A 16510-nucleotide genomic window follows, 5' to 3' on the forward strand; every position below is an offset into this window, starting at 1 on the left:
GTAGGGTAAGATTCCTGTCCCCAGTTCCATACAGGGACTTGTGGAGACAAAAATAAAGATCAGTAATAGTGACAGTTCCCATTTACTGATTATGCAACGTCCTAGGTACTGTACCACACACACACACACACACGGATACCATGTCTAATTCTCACAACGATCCTGTTAATACCCTCATTTTACTGAGACGAAAAGAGAGGCTCAGTGAGTCTGATTTGCACAAGGTCACAGAGCAGCTAGGTGTCTCCCGTCCGATTTGCACCCTGACCTGCTGACTCTAGGGCTCTTGGTCTCAACTCTCACACCCAGTTAAAGATGTTTGGTAGAATTAGTAAAACGGAATCCGCAATGCAGTCCAGAGTCTTGGGAGGGGTGCGCCGGGCGACAGAAGCACGTGGTGACGGCAAGCCGAAAAGCCGGCGCCCAGTTTAGGGGCACTAGGAAGAAACCGGGCGGAGGCAGGTGTGGGGAGCCAGGAGCCCTCAGGCTGGGAGACCCAGGGAAAGCTGGACGGAGGCTGCGCACCAGGAGTCTCCGCTCCTTCCGGAGGAAAATTCCCACCTCCGGCGCGTGGAAACCCGCAGGCGCCGGCAGAGGCGCCCGGGCGGTCTGTGGGCGGAGCCTCGGGGGCGGGCGGGGCCGGTTTTGCCTTCGCTCCGGCGGCGGCGGCGGCGGCGGCGGCCTAGAGTGCACGAGCGAGCGGCTCTTTCCGTTCTCCCGCGCGTCGCCGCCTTCTGCGGAGCCTCCGCCTCCTCCTCTGTGGCGCCTCCGGCTTCCTCCTCCTCCGGCTGCCCTCAGCGCGCGCGCCCATCGGCTCCGTTATGGCGACCCGCAGCCCCAGCGTCGTGGTGAGCGGCTCGGCCCGCGGCACCTGAGGCTCGCGGCCCGCAGTGCGGGCGCCGGCCGGTGTGGCCCGGGGAAGCCCGGAGGGGCGGGGGGGGGGGGGCGACCGCCGCGTCCCGGCTCGGGCTTTACGTCACACGGGGTGGCGTGGGGGATGCGTGGCGAGGTGCGGGGTGGGTGCCTCCGGACAGCCCGGGGGAGGAGGGCTGCGGGTGGCAGGGGAGGGTGGGGATGGCGCTTTGGCGGACTCGTGCGGCCGGGGAGGGCCCGCGGGCCAGTTCGGGAATGACCCGGCGCGCCGCGGGTGGGGGCTTTGTCCGGAGAGGCCCTTCTCTAAACCGGGGGTATGCCGCTGAGGTCCTCCGGGCCCCTGTAATAGAGGGCGCAGGCACGGGAGCGGCCACGTGGGAGGGCATGCGGGGACTGGTACTTGCACCTAGTTCCGCAAATGCCATAATGACCGTGCGAATGCGCATTGCCTGCTTGAACCCTCACAGCAGCCTTGGTAGCGGTAACCATGCCCGCGTTTTGACACACGAGGAAAATAGTGACACGGTATTAGGTAATTTTCTCTCGGCCCAGAGGGAGCTAGGCCTCGAATTCAGGTGTGCCTCGATCCGGATCCTACGTTCTTTGATGCTGCGGGGACAAAAAGTGCGAATCTGGTCCTTACCTTCAAGGACATTCGTACCATCACCAGCCTCTGTATCCTGTCTCCAACCTCATTGGTTCTTTTTGTTTCTGGAACAAGCCAAGCTGCACCCCCCCCCCCCCCCCCCCCCCCCGCCTTTCCGATCATGCTTGCTAAAACGGCCAACACCCTTCCCAATAGTTACATGCCTCACTCTGCATCATCGTCATCATTATATTTTAGCAGTTACCTGATTACCTGTTGATTGTCTCTCCCACTAAAACAGAAGCTTTATAAGGTCAGGAATCGCCACCATAACCACAGCATATAGGACAGTGCCTGGCATGTAAGAAATTCTCAATAATGGTTTGTTGAGTGAATAAATAATTAACCACTTGAGCCCCCCGAAAGGAAGGATTCTATTGATATTGGGAATGATGGCTTAAGGTAAAGGGCAGAGTTCTTCGTGGAGTCTGGCCTGGAATCCTGCTTGCTTGGGCTGTTTACTAGCTGTGTGGCCTTGGGTAACTTCCCTTTTCTGGGCTTAAGTGTCCCTAATGTATAACTGAGGTACTAGCTACCCCTGGGTGTTACTGAAATATTGTAAGACTGTCTGCTTAAACAACCTTTCCGTGGTCCTTGACTGGGAATAGTAATAATAGCTATCATCGTGTTTACCTACATAGTCCTACTTACTCCTCGAAACAACTCTGTAACAATAGCATGATTATTACCATTTTACAGAGGAGGAACCTTTGGAGCCTCAGAGAAGTTAAGTAATTTTACTTCTTGCCATACCCACGTCACATAGTTGCAAAGAGAAACTCCGACTCAAGCCTAGGTCTCTCTCAAGAGTCCATGCCCTTAAGTGGTATGCTAATAGTAGGTACTCAAAAAATGGTGGGGGCTTTTGTGTTTACTCAGTTGCTGAGGAAGTTAGATGTTTTTAGCTTTGGGGTGTGATGCCTGCCCCAGCATACAGTGAGTTATTATTGCTAGAACTAGCTATTGTTAGTTTCATTTGAACGTTAAGATCTTCCTTGTGTTTTTGGTTTGCAAAGTACTGTTCTTTTTTTATTTCCTTGCCAAAAATTGCACGTTAGTAATAACAGGCACTCGTATAGTGTTTAGTATGTTCTGGTTTCTGTTCTAAACTCTTTACGTATATTAACTGATTTGATATTTTTAAATTTAAAAATAAATTTATGTGGCTCAGAGAGGTTAAGTAACTTATCCTAGATCACCCAGCAATGCTAGGATTTGAATCTGACTTATCTGGACCCAGAGTCTGCTCTTAACCTCCATTTTTTAATGTTTATTTTTGAGAGAGCAGGGGAGGGGCAGAGAGGGGGGAGACAGAATCCGAAGCAGGCTTCGCGCTGTCTGTGCAAAGCCCGACATGGGGCTCAAACCCAGGAACCGTCAGATCATGACCTGAGCCAAAACCAGATGCTCAACTGACTGAGCCACCCAGGTGCTTTTTAACATCTCCATTTTAGAAAAATATTTTATTATTTATTTTTGAGAGAGAGCGGGGAGAGGGGCAGAGAGAGAGGGAGAGAGGATCCCCAGCAGGTTCCACACTGACAGCACCGAGCCCAGTACGGGGCTCGAACTCACCAACCATGAGATCATAACCCAAGCCAAAACCAAGAATCAGATGCTTAACCGACTGGGCCACCCAGGTGCCCCCAAATATTTTAAGATTTTTTTTATTTTTGAGAGCGTGAGTGGGGGAGGAGCAGAGAAAGAGGGAGAAAGAGGATCGAAAGCAGGCTCTGCACTGATAGCAGCGAGCCCGACACGGGGCTCCATCCCACGAACCATAAGATCATGACCTGAGCCAAAGTTGGACACTCAACCAAGTGAGCCACTCACGTGTCCCATTTCCCCAAATGTTTTCGGGTTGGGCTTTTCCCAGAGCCATCCAGAACCTTCTTTGTGATCTTCTTTAGCCATTTTATGTCCGGTTCTTGTTATGGACTGAACGTTTGTATCTCCAGTAATAGCCAACAGATACATATGTTGAAGCCCCAACTGCCCACTGTGTGGTATTTGGAGATGGGGCCCTTTGTGGAGTAATTACGATTACTAATAAGGTCATGAGATTGGGGTCCTGGTCTTTTAAGAAAAGACACCAAAGAGCTCCCTTCCCCACCCTCCACTGTGCACATAGCTAGGAGAAAGCAGCTGCCTACAAACCTAGAGAGGAGGCCTCATTGAAACCTATTTTGCTGGCATCTTGATCTTGGACTTCCCAGCTTCCAGAACTGCAAGAGATAAATTATTGTTGTTTAAGCCACCCAGCTGGTGGGATTTTGCTAGGGCAGCTCCAGCAGACTAATACAGTTGTTTTAGAAGGTGTCGGTAATCACCACATGCTTAGACATGCCACACCAAGTCACCAATAAAACAGATGTGGTTTACATTCATTTCGAGGTGCGACTTACATTCATAATCAACTATTGCCTGGTTGATTTAGAAAACTGTGCTAATTCAGTATTAGAGACATGCCAGTGTACTTGACTCTGTTTACAACCAGGCAACAGACTACTTGAAGCTCGGTAGGCTGTAGGGGGAGTCATTGGTGATGGGTTCCAGGTTTATCTTTAGTGCATGTATAACTGCTGTTGATAATCACAAATTTGTGGGCTGGTCAAATTAGATTCAAGTACAAATGACAAGCTTTATTGTGCTGTATAGTTGTATGTATGTCTTTTCTACTAGATTATGTATAAGCTCTTTGAGGGCTCTCAGTTTAAAATCATCTTTGTATGCTCCCTACAAAATTAACTGCACAGTGCCTTACCAAAGTGAATGCTAAATGCATTTTTATGTAATTTAATATATTGCAATCCCTTCCTGTCAAAGCAGCCACTGGATTGTTAACTAATCCAAATCAGATAAGGTTAATATCAGATATTAATATCAAATCAGACAAATAAGGGCTAATAAGATTAAAGGCCACCGAGTATATTTCTATCTAGCTCTTGTGGAGATTGGAGTTATTGGACCCATTTAATATGAAGTTTTGGTGTTTTGGATGATTAAGAACAAGTTCCTGGGGGCACCTGGATGGCTTAGTCAGTTGAGTGTCTGTCTGACTTGATTTTGGCTCAAGTCGTGATCTCAGGGTCGTGGGATTGAGCCCCCCATCAAGCTCCACACTGAGTGTGGAGCCTGCTTCAGATTCTCTCTCTCTCTTTCTCTCTCTCTCTCTCTCTTTCTCTCTCTCTCTTTCTCTCTCTCTCTCTCTCTCTCTCTCTGTCTCTCTGTCTCTCTCTGTTTCTCTCTCTGTCTCTCTCTTTCTTTCTCTCTTTCCCTTTGCCCCCTTCCTTCCCTCTAAAATAAGTAAAATGAAAAAAAAAAGACCACATTCGTGTTCATTGAATTATATCTTATTTCTTATCATTGGTCCAGGTGCACGTGAGGCTTCTGAGAGTTTGAGTACTCTCTAAATTCCCAGCATGCTTCACCTATATCTTTTTCATAGCGGTTTAACACTGCCTTATGGTTATTCATATGCATGTCATGTCTTCTATACTGTAAGCTCTTTGAGGGTAGGTATGTCAAATTTATCTAATCCTGTCTAGTATGTACAACACAGTAGATTCCCAATAAATATTTGAGTATTAGTAATAATACAGGTTCTGGATAAGGTCCTCACCATTTTAAAATTAGTATTCTAATATTTGGTCATTATATATGGATTTGAAAGACTTGGACTTTTCATTACATGTAAAAATTGGGAAAAGTTGATGTTGGTGCCTTGTCATCATTTAAATAAATTGCTCCGTATTTAACTTTATATTTGAAATATCTACAAGTAGACATAATAGTATAACAGACCATCATATACCCATTGCCCAGTTCTGACAACAAACTATCTACCTATGGCCAATCATATATTTCTTAAATTAGGACCTCCATCAATATACCCCTTTTATTTATAGTTAATTTTAATAGAGTTGTGAATTCATGCCTAAAGTACCTCAAGTGATACAAGTTTTAAGATTTTTTTTGTTTCTGCCTTTTGGAAAGGGTTATATTTTAACATGTTTTTTATGCTTGAAAGCACAAATCAACCCTTTTTAAAAATGGTACTGTTTTTTTTAAATTTTAATTCCAGTATAATTAGTGTAGTGTGATATTAGTTTCAGGTGTATAATATAGTCATTCAACAGTTCTGTACATTACTCAGTACTCATCACAGTAAGTGTACTCTTAATCCCCATCACCTGTTTAACCCATCTCCTTCCTACCCACCTCCCCTCTGGTAACCATCTGCTTGTTCTCTATAGTTAAGAGTCCCTTTCTTGGTTTGTCTTTTTTTCTCCTTTATTCGTTGTTTTTCTTAAATTCCACATATGAGTGAAATCATATGATATTTGTCTTTCTCTGACTGACTTATTTTACTTAGCATTATACTCTCTAGCTCCATCTGTGTTGTTGCAAATGGCAAGATTTCATTCTTTTTTTTATGGCTGAATAATAGTCCGTTGTATGTATATATATATGTGTATATATATGTATACATATATGTGTATATATATATACATATACATATATATACACATATATATATGTATACAGCATCTTTACACATCTGTGTGTGTGCATATATATATATATATATATATATATATACTTTATGCATTCATCAATCGATGGGCACTTGGGCTGCTTCCATCATTTGGCTATTGTAAATAATACTGTAGTAAACATAGGGGTGCATGTATCCCTTTGAATTAGTGTTTTGTTTTGTTGTTTGGTAAATACCCAGTAGTGTGATTCCTAGATCGTAGGGTAGTTCTATTTTTAACTTTCTGAGGTATCTGCATACTGTTTTCTACAGTGGCTGCATGAGTTTGCATTCCCACCAACAGTACAAGAGGGTTCCCCTTCCTCCATATCCTAGCCATCACCTGTTGTTTCTTGTGTTGTTGATTTTAGCCATTCTGACAGGTGTGAGGTGATATCTTACTGTAATTTTGATTTGCATTTCCCTGGTGATGAGTAATGTTGAGCATCTTTTCAAATGTGTCTGTTGGCCATCTGTATGTCTTCTTTGGAGAAATGTCTGTTCATGTCTTCTCATTTTTTAGAAGTTTCTTTATTTTGAGAGAGAGCACAAGTAGGGGAGGGGCAGAGAGAGAATCCCAATCTGCACTGACAGTGCAGAGCCTGATGCAAGACTCGAACTCACAAACTGTGAGATCATGACCTGAGTTGGATACTTAACCAACTGAGCCACCCAGGGGCCCCTTCTGCTCATTTTTTAATTGGATTATTTGTCTTTTGGGTGTTATGTCAGTTCTTTATATATTTTGGATAGTGACCCTTTTTTGGATATGTCATTTGCAAATATCTTCTCCCATTCAGTAGACTGTCTTCTAGTTTTATTGATTGTCTCCTTTGCTGAACAGAAGCTTTTTATTTTGATAAACTTGAATAGTTTATCTTTATTTCCCTTGCCTCAAGGAGACCTATCTAGAAAGAAGTTGCTACCGCTGATGTCAGAAAAATTACTGCCTGTGCTCTCTTCTAGGATTTTTATGGTTTCAGGTCCCACATTTAGGTCTTTAATCCAATTTGAGTTTATTTTTGTGTATGGTGTAGGAAAGTAGTCCAGTTTCCTTCTTTTGCATGTGGCTGTCCAGTTTTCCTAACACCATTTTTTGAAGAGAGTTTTTCCCATTGCATATTCTTTCCTGCTTTGTTGAAGATTAATTGACCATACAGTCGTGGGTTTGTTTCTGGGCTTTCTATCCTGTTCTATTGATCTATGTGTCTATTTTTGTGCCAGTATCATACTATTTTGATTACTACAACTTTGTAGTGTAACTTGAAATCTGGAATTATAATACTTCCAAACTTTGCTTTTCTTTTTCAAGATTTTTTTTTGGCTATTCAGGGTCTTTTGTGGTTCCATATGAATTTTAGGATTATTTGCTCTAGTTCTGTGAAAAATGCTGTTGGTATTTTGATAGAGATTGCATTAAACATGTAGGTTGCTTTGGGTAGTATGGACATTTTAACAATATCTGTTCTTCCAATCCATGAGCATGGAATATCTTTCCATTTGTTCATGTTGTCTTCAATTTCTTTCATCAGTGTTTCATGGTTTTCAGAGTACAGATCTTTTCACCTCCTTGGTTAAATTTACTCCTGGGTGTTTTATTATTTTTGGTGCAGTTGTAAATGGGATTGCTTTCTTAGTGTCTCTTTCTGTTACTTCATCATTAGTGTATAAAAATGCAATGGATTTCTCTACATTGATTTTGTATCCTGCGACCTTACTGAAGTTCTAGTTGTTTTTCCAGTAGAGTCTTTAGGGTTTTCTATATATAGTATCATGTCATCTCCAAATAGTGTAAGTTTTACTTCTTCCTTACCAATTTGAATCCTTTTATTCCATTTTTATTGTCTGATTGCTGTGGCTAGGACTTCCAGTACTATGTTGAATAAAAGTGGTGAGAGTGGACATCCTTGTCTTTTTCCTGACCTTAGGGGAAAGGCTCTCAGTTTTTCACCATGAGTATGATTTTAGCTGTGGGTTTTTTTTTTAATGTTTATTTATTTTTGAGAAAGAGAGCGAGCGCGCACGAGCGTGAGCAGGGGAGGGGCAGAGAGAGAGGGAGACACAGAATCTGAATCAGGCTCCAGGCTCTGAGCTGTCAGCACAGAGTCCGACACGGGACTCGAACTCAGAAACGGTGAGATCATGACCTGAGCTGAAGTCAGATGCTTAACCCCCTGAGCCACCAAGGCATCCCAGCTGTGGGTTTTTCATATATGGCATTTATTATGTTGATGTATGTTCCCTCTAAAACTACTTTGTTGACAGTTTTATCAAGAATGGATGTTGTACTTTGTCATATGCTTTTTCTGCATCTATTGAAATGATCATATGGTTTTTATCCTTTTTCTTACTAATGTGATGTATTACATTGATTTGCAAATATTGAACCACCCTTGCATCCCAGAAATCAGTCCCACTTGATCGTGGTGAATGATTTTTTTAATGTATTGTTGGGTTTGGTTTGCTAATATTTTGTTGAGGATTTTTCCATCTGTGTTCATCAGAGATATTGGCCTGTAGTTCTCTTTTTTTGTAGTGTCTTTATCTGGTTTTGGTATCAGGGTAATGCAGACCTCATGGAAGCAATTTGGGTTTTCTTCTTTCCTCTTCTGTTTTTTGGAATAGTTTGAGAAAAATGGGTATTAATTCTTCTTTACGTGTTTGATAGAATTTACCTGTGAAGGCATCTGGTCCTGAACTTCTGTTTGTTGGGAGTTTTTTGATTAGTGATTCAATTTCATTGCTGGTAATTGGTCTCTTCAAATTTTCTATTTCCTGATTCAGTTTTAAGAGGTTATATGTTGCTAGAAATTTATCCATTTCTTCTAGGATGTCCAGTTTGTTGGCATGTAATTTTTTGTAATATTCTCATATAATCACAAATCAACCCTTTGACATTAAATGTGATTTATAAATCTAATAGTATTGATTGAAAATAGAAACTTTTGAATTAGAAATTAATTTGGTATTTTGACAGAGGTAGAATTCCTATTTTGGTGTGCATCCCAGCTGTTCTGTCTATATTAGACTGCATGTCTAGGATGAACTCTGGGCAGAATTCACATTGGCTTTGATTGAAACAAATCAGACTCATGAAGTTCTTAGGCTGCCTGCAAAACCTATAGCCAGGCACTGAGCCATTTTCACAGAAGCCATAGGCTTTATAAATGTTGCATGTTTCAAAGAGTCCGGGTGGGTCCTGGTTTATGCTTGTGTGGAGCAGTGAGTAAGTTGGTAGAAGTGGTGAGTAACCTTCAGGGAAGCCAGTTTGGTTTTCTGGATCTTCTTAGTGTTAAAGCAGTATGAAGTGGTACATTTTCATTCTTGTCAGGTAATAGCAGATATATTCTGAGCCAGACTTGAATGTTTATCCTCTCATCCTGTAGGATCTAGCAAGGTCTGTCTTTTCCCAAAACTTGAACTGAGTTTCAGTTTATAAAATTTAGAAAAGTAATATTTGCTTGTTAGAAAGTCTTTTAGAAATATTCCTATAGGGGACACAAATGTCCCATTTCCATTCTTTTTGTAGTGAAAGTGTTCTGAAATACACATGATGTGAATGTTTAGCAGGCACATTAGTACTTTATGCCAGATCTTAAGATCTGGCATCATCTTTTTTCCCCAAGAATATAATTTTTCTTGCTGTGTATGAAAGTAATATGTGTTGGTTTAAAAACAAGTCAGTACTGACTTCCTACCACCCTCAAACTGGCTGCCGAGCGAGTGCCTGGGCACTACATGCCACAGGGCCGTGCCCGTGTTCGTGTCCTGGTCCACCTACCTGAATCACTGCCAGCTTCCTGGCCGTGTGCATAGGTGCAAATGGTGTGAAGGTAACACCAGCTGGATAAAACAATACCTAAAATTCCACCCAAGTCAGGAGAACTCAAAACTGACCTTTTGGGGCAGAAAAAGTAACACGAACCTCAGATTTTTCAGAATATAATTATGAATTCTGTGAATAATATTATAAATCTTAAGTATGTATTTTTAAAATTTATTGAAAGCCTAGCTACCTGTCCTTAAGCATCTAACATAGTGCTGACGGAAAGGTGTTCAATAGATGTTGGCTGATACTTTGAGATTTAATTATGGTTTGACCAGTATTTCTTGAAAACTGCCAAAGCTCTTATCATCATCTTCTTGAATGTGATTTGGAAGATATTTAGTCTTGAATATCATGTGAAGTAGAGTATTATAACTGGTTTATTTCTTTGAATTTTAAATATAATGGTGAGTAGAAATTATAAATCACCTATGATTAAAAAAAAAAGTGAAATTGACAATGAAAAAAAAAGGCCAGGTCAATATTAAAGTGTGCAACTCAGCGAGTTCCCCCTTCTTGTAGTTGACCACTGTTTGGTATATTCCTTCATGCCCACCCTTTCTTCCTTCTTCCACTCCTTCCTTTCCTCCTTTGTTCCGTCTCCCTTCCCCTCCTCACTTCTTTTTTATTTTTTGGGATTACAATTTTTGTTTGTAGATTTTACTTTCATACATCTTTCAGAATTCCTGTACTTTTTATATGTGTGTAAAAAAACACATAATGCCACAAATAATTTAAAAGAAAGACTACTGAATTTTTTTAAAAAGCAGTATATACTCAATGAAGGAAATTTGCAATATATAGTATAAAGAACTAAGTAAAATCACTATAACTCTCTTTCCCGAGATAATATCTGTTATGATTTTATTATATTTTTTCTGTATGTATAGGTACATGTATAATATTTATAAAACTATAATCATAGTACATTTTACCACCACAGGTACCACATCATCGGTTTTATTCAATAGTTTGTATGCCAGCTATTGGGCATACGAAGACAGCCAAATATGGTTCTACTCAAGCAATCGTGGAGTATCTGCTAGGAAGGCACCTCATGGATTGATTATAACAATCTCAGACTTCTAAGAGTTTGGGTTTTTAAGAAATCACTTAGCTTTCTTGGTGATTTTTTTTCCCCCTACTCTGAGGTGAGAGAGGCTGTTTGTATTTGGGGTAGGAAACAACAGCTTTTGTTCTGTGTGATTTTTTAACTTGTTAGACTACAGTGTATGAAAATTTTTTTCTACAGTGTTACTAAAATCGTTTTTACTAAAATTTCAAACATACTCAAAAGTGGAGAGAATAGTATACTGAATCCCCATATGCTCATCAGCCGTGTTTAAAATGTTATCAAGATTTTGCTACATTTGTCTTAACTCTTTAAAGTTTTTCGTTTCGTTAGCTCTTTGCGGAGCTAAAGGAAATTTCATACATGTCATTTTACTGATACAATCTTAACTATTCATCTCTAAAGCATACAGTTCATTTCTTATATAACTATAATTCATTGTCATACCTACAAAGTTACAGAAAATTCTTGATGTCTCATACCTAAATTTCTCTTTTTTTTATTTTTATTTAAAAAAAAATTTTTTTTACATTTATTTATTTTTGAGAAACAGAGTGAGACAAAGCATGAGCGGGGGAGGGGCAGAGAGAAGGAGACACAGAATCTGAAGCCGGCTCCAGCCTCTGAGCATGCGGTCAGCACAGAGCCTGATGCATGGCTTGAACCCACGAACTGTGAGATCATGACCTGAGCCGAAGTCAGACACCCAACCGACTGAGCCACCCAGCCGCCCCTAAATTTCTCTCATAGGCTAAGGTTTTTTAACATCTAAATTCAGTCGTGTAATGCTGTCACTGAAACAGTCATATTTCTTTTTCAGATTAGTGATGATGAACCAGGTTATGACCTAGATTTATTCTGTATACCTCATCATTACGCTGAGGATTTGGAAAAGGTGTTTATTCCTCATGGACTAATTATGGACAGGTTAGTAAGATCTTAAATTGAAGTTTTTGGTTTTTTTCTTAATTTCTATTTCTGTTTTTTCTTAATTTTCTATTAATTTCAAGTGTCAGCAACTGTTTTAAGGCATTGATGTTTGAACATAAACTAGGCCAGCTTGTCGAATAATAGAGGTTTTCTGTTTTAGGGCCCTCTTTACAAAAAAGTTGGGGGGAGAGCTAATTACCCAGTGTAAGTCATGGTATACTAGGAATCTGTAGGGAGTAGAATAAAGTAAACATTGAAGGGACATTGGAGGAATGAACTCTAGTAACAGTCTTTGATTGCTCAGCCTTGAACAGGATAATGGGCTGGGGCTAAATCACAGGAGGGGAAGGTAATGTTTTGACTATTATGCATGTCTAGCTTGAAAAGTTCCCCTTAAATGAATTGCAGTGAGAGACCTTACTTGGTATTTAAATGCTTGCCTTGTGTGGCTATTTTGTTTTTGACTTTAAGGTTATAGTATCAATATATAGCTGTTGTAAAATATTCTAAGGATTGAGGCTTTAAATGAGTAGAGTTCTTCCTCTCAGCCTCCTGCATAGTCCTTCGTACACACTGGCTATGCACATATGCTGTATGCAAATATATGTACAGTAACTCTTGAACAATGTGGGGGTTAGGGATGCCACCATCTGCGCAGTCAAAATCTGTGTATCACTTCTGACTCCGCTTAAAACTTAACTATTAATAGCCTACTGTTGACCAGAAGTCTCACTGATAACATATAGTTGATGAACATATATTTTGTATATGTGTTATATACTGTATTCTTACAATAAAGTAAGCTGGAGAAATATGTCATTAATAAAATCATAAGGAAGAGAAAATATATTTATAGTGTGATATTTATAACAAAATCCATGTGTAAGTGGACTTGTGTGTGCAGTTCAAACCTGTGTTGTCCAAGAGTCAACTGCGTATATTTTAACACATAGGCATGTACTATCATACAGGTCTGAAGTGTATTGGAGATGTTTTCATATTAGTATATTTAGAGCTTTCTCCTATATTTTGAAGGTGGTACTGTCATACAGGTCTGAAATTTATCGGGCACTGTTTCACACTAGTATGGTTAGAGCTATCCTATATTTTGAAGGTTGCATAACATTCCATTTTCTGATTGTACCATAACTGATCTAAGCAGTCCTTTATTGACGGACATGCAAGATATCACCATTATTTTACAGACCATACTAGAAGGGAACATCCTCTTATACACATTTGGTCACTTGCTTCAGCTTTATCCATGGGGAAGATCTGGGTCAAGGGGAAGGTATTTATTGAATGCTTCTGATACCGCCAGATTATGCTCCAAAACGTTGTTTTAATTTATACTCACAGTGGTATACGACAGTGCTCTTTTTCGCGGTCTCTTACAATATTGCCTATTATCAGGGAAATCTCATTTAATCAGAATTTGCCATTCTGATAGGTGACAATGGTATTTTAATTTGCATTTTAAATATTTATTTTTTTAATGTTTATTTATTTATTTTGAGAGAGAGAGCAAGTGGGGGAGAAGCAGAGAGAGAGGGAGAGAGAATCCCAAGCAGGCTCTGCGATGTCAGCTCAGAGCCTGATGCGGGGGTCGAACCCATGAACCGTGAGATCATGACCTGAGCTGAGACCAAGAGTCAGACTCTTAATTGGCTGAGCCACGCAGGCGCCCCTTAAATATTTATGATAGATGTTACAGTATACCTGTATTTTGAAGTTTATCTTTACTTTATGAAGCAAGGGTATACTTCATGGGGGGGCAAAGGATGTGTTTGGTGGAAGTTTAATGCCTAAAGGGGATGTTTGTTATAAAGCTAAATATATTTCTATTATATTGTAAATTAATTTCTGTTAAATTCCTGATACTTCTCTAGGACCGAGCGTCTTGCCCGAGACGTGTTGAAGGAGATGGGTGGCCATCACATCGTAGCCCTCTGTGTGCTCAAGGGGGGCTATAAATTCTTTGCTGACCTGCTGGATTATATCAAAGCACTGAACAGAAATAGTGATGGATCCATTCCTATGACTGTAGATTTCATCAGACTGAAGAGCTACTGTGTAAGTATATTTAATATATGCTTATAAAAACCTTGGTAACTGTACGTTTTTCTGTGTGTGTTTGAAAGTCTACAAACCATACTTACATGTTCATTGCACTTGGTTACAGTGACATTTTCTAATCTATTCACTACTACTTTGTATACAAGTGAATATTGTCTTTTTCAAACTAGTCACCTTAGACTAGTCACTTTTTTTAAAGGATTTTTGATCTGGTTTTGTTTTTCTGGTTTTTTAAAGACCACTTTTGGGAGTTGCTGTTGGGACCTGGAGTTACATTTTTGACTATACTTAGTGTTGGCAGATCTCTTCTCTTCTCTGGAGCTAGATTGGTTTTCCGGGGAGTTGAAAGTCAGTTTGCAGCTGATAAATAAGGTGGGCCAACAGTTGTTTCCTAGAAAGCACATGTGGAGTGAAAGCACCGGCCCACTGAAGAAACCACTTTGGATTCAGTTACTCTGCCGGTGTCACGGGATCTCAAATGTCTGAGAATATTGACACAATAACCATTATTGACACTGTCAGATGAGCCAGAGTCCGTGTGATCTTTACATGTGAATTTCATCCTCCATAATTTCTTTGAGCATGTGAATGTGTGATTTTTATTAGTTCATAGTGTTGTTTGTGTCTGGTTGCCTGTGGGCGCTGTAGTTCCTGCGGGTTTACTATTTTCCTTACAAGTGGGGTTTCTCCTAGCTTCTTCAAAGATTAGAATAAATGTCTGGTCTTTGTTGTTTCATGAATCTGTATTGTGCATCTTTGTAGAAACTAGCCTTATGTTTATATTTTCATTGAGAATAAAGCTACTTACATTTAACTTTCAACCTTCATTCTCCCAGTTAATCATCTATTTGACCCAAGTTTTTTGACCTTTTCCACATTTTCATCAGTCCTGTGGGTGATTGGAGAACGATTTAAGACATTTTCCCTATCCCCCGAAAACCCTTTGTGCTCATACACCATGACATTCCTTCATAACTACAAGCTCCTTTTAATTTGTCAAAGTCTTGCATGAATTAAAGAATTGCTTAAATGAAGAGTTTGGATTTTCACTCAACAGAAGTTAGTTACAGTTAGTTAGCTGATTTACACTAAGATTGGAATCTAGTCAGTGTAATTGCTGGCAGTAGCTACCCAGCCTTTAATTGATTGTTGGCTTAGAGTCAAAACAGGTACTTCTGGTCCATGGTATGATTTCGCTTTTGATCTTCTGGAGTCCCCCTGCCCCTGCTCCACACACATATACATAAAAATCAGTCTTATTTCTTTATGCCTTAAATTTAATTTCTTTCAGGATTTGCATAGAATGCTTTTTCTTTGAAAACTTGTGAAAAAAATGAGGGGAACTTAATATTTTCTTCTTTAAAGTATTTTATAGTTATAAGAACAGTATAAAGCCATGGAAATACTTTGACAGTTTAATTCCATTTTCTCTTTTCAGGTTTTTTTTCCTATTAGTTTTAAATCTTAGAGGATTATTAAGCTTAAGCCCTGAGCTGATAAAAAGAATGAGATCTTAGGGGCACCTGGGTGGCTCAGTCTGTTAAGCGGCCAACTATTATTTGGGCTCAGGTCATGACCACATGGTTCATGGGAGATGCAGCCCCTCATTGAGCTCTGGGCTGAAGTCAGAGGCAGAGCCTGACTGGGGTTCTCTCTCTCTCTCTGTCTCTCTCTCTCTCTGCCTCTCTCTTTCTCTCTCTGCCCCTCCCCTGCTTACATGCACACTCTCTCGCTCTCAAAATAAATAAACATTTAAAAAATCACATATTAAAAAAAAGAATGAAGTCTTAAGCATAAGCAAAGCAAGTTTTTAGGTTAGTTTTTACATAGAGAAAAATCATATCTGTTCTATGTGAAATTCTGTGTAAATTTACTACTAAACAACAAAAAATTAAACCCATATACTTACTGTTGATTTGAAGTAACATTTCTGCCCTATTTAATAATTCATCAGCTTGTCATGGAAGACCTTCACACGTACATATTAAAAATCATGCAGCTTAACTTGATAAAATCCTGAGATGGAAATTTAGAATTGTTGCAGTGTCAGTAACATTGATGTTAGTGTAGTTTTACATGCTGATCTTGACCAATTTGAACAGTGAATTAAACCTTAACTGATCTGTACTAATCCTAAAGTAATGCTCCATGAACTGTTAAATGTTTCTGGAATATGTAAAGAGCAGTAACAGTAACAGCACACTGCATCTAGTTTTCCTCCAAAATAAAAATTGCCTTTTTTTGATTAAAGAATACATGTTTATTACGAAAAAGCATACAATTACAGGAAGTAAAGAAATGAAGAAATGAAGTTACCCTGACTTCCACTACCACTTTTATTTCTAATATGTTATTTTTTATTTAAAATTTTTTTAAAATGTTCATTTATTTTGAGAGAGCGAGAGAGTGCATGCAAGCGGGGAGGGGGCAGAGAGAGAGGGAGACAGAGAATCCCAAGCAGGCTCCCCACTGACAGCACAGAGCCCGATGCGGGGCTTGAACCCGCGAACTGTGAGGTCATGACCTGAGCCGAAATCAAGAGTCGGATGC

General features: G+C 40.1%; 1 protein-coding gene across 1 annotated transcript in view; it reads left to right on the forward strand.

Annotated features, from left to right (window-relative positions):
* The first annotated feature begins 634 nt into the window (after positions 1-634).
* The window catches only part of HPRT1 (hypoxanthine phosphoribosyltransferase 1), a 35007-nt gene continuing 19131 nt past the window's right edge, over positions 635-16510 (forward strand). Inside the window, exons 1-3 of the mRNA XM_049644866.1 lie at positions 635-848; positions 11775-11881; positions 13774-13957. Coding sequence (XP_049500823.1) covers positions 822-848; positions 11775-11881; positions 13774-13957 — 318 coding nt within the window. The 5' untranslated portion in view covers positions 635-821. The remainder of the gene's footprint in view (positions 849-11774; positions 11882-13773; positions 13958-16510) is intronic.

The sequence above is a fragment of the Panthera uncia genome, chromosome X (genome assembly GCF_023721935.1).
Source record: "Panthera uncia isolate 11264 chromosome X, Puncia_PCG_1.0, whole genome shotgun sequence".
In the NCBI taxonomy this organism is placed as follows: Eukaryota; Metazoa; Chordata; class Mammalia; order Carnivora; family Felidae; genus Panthera; species Panthera uncia.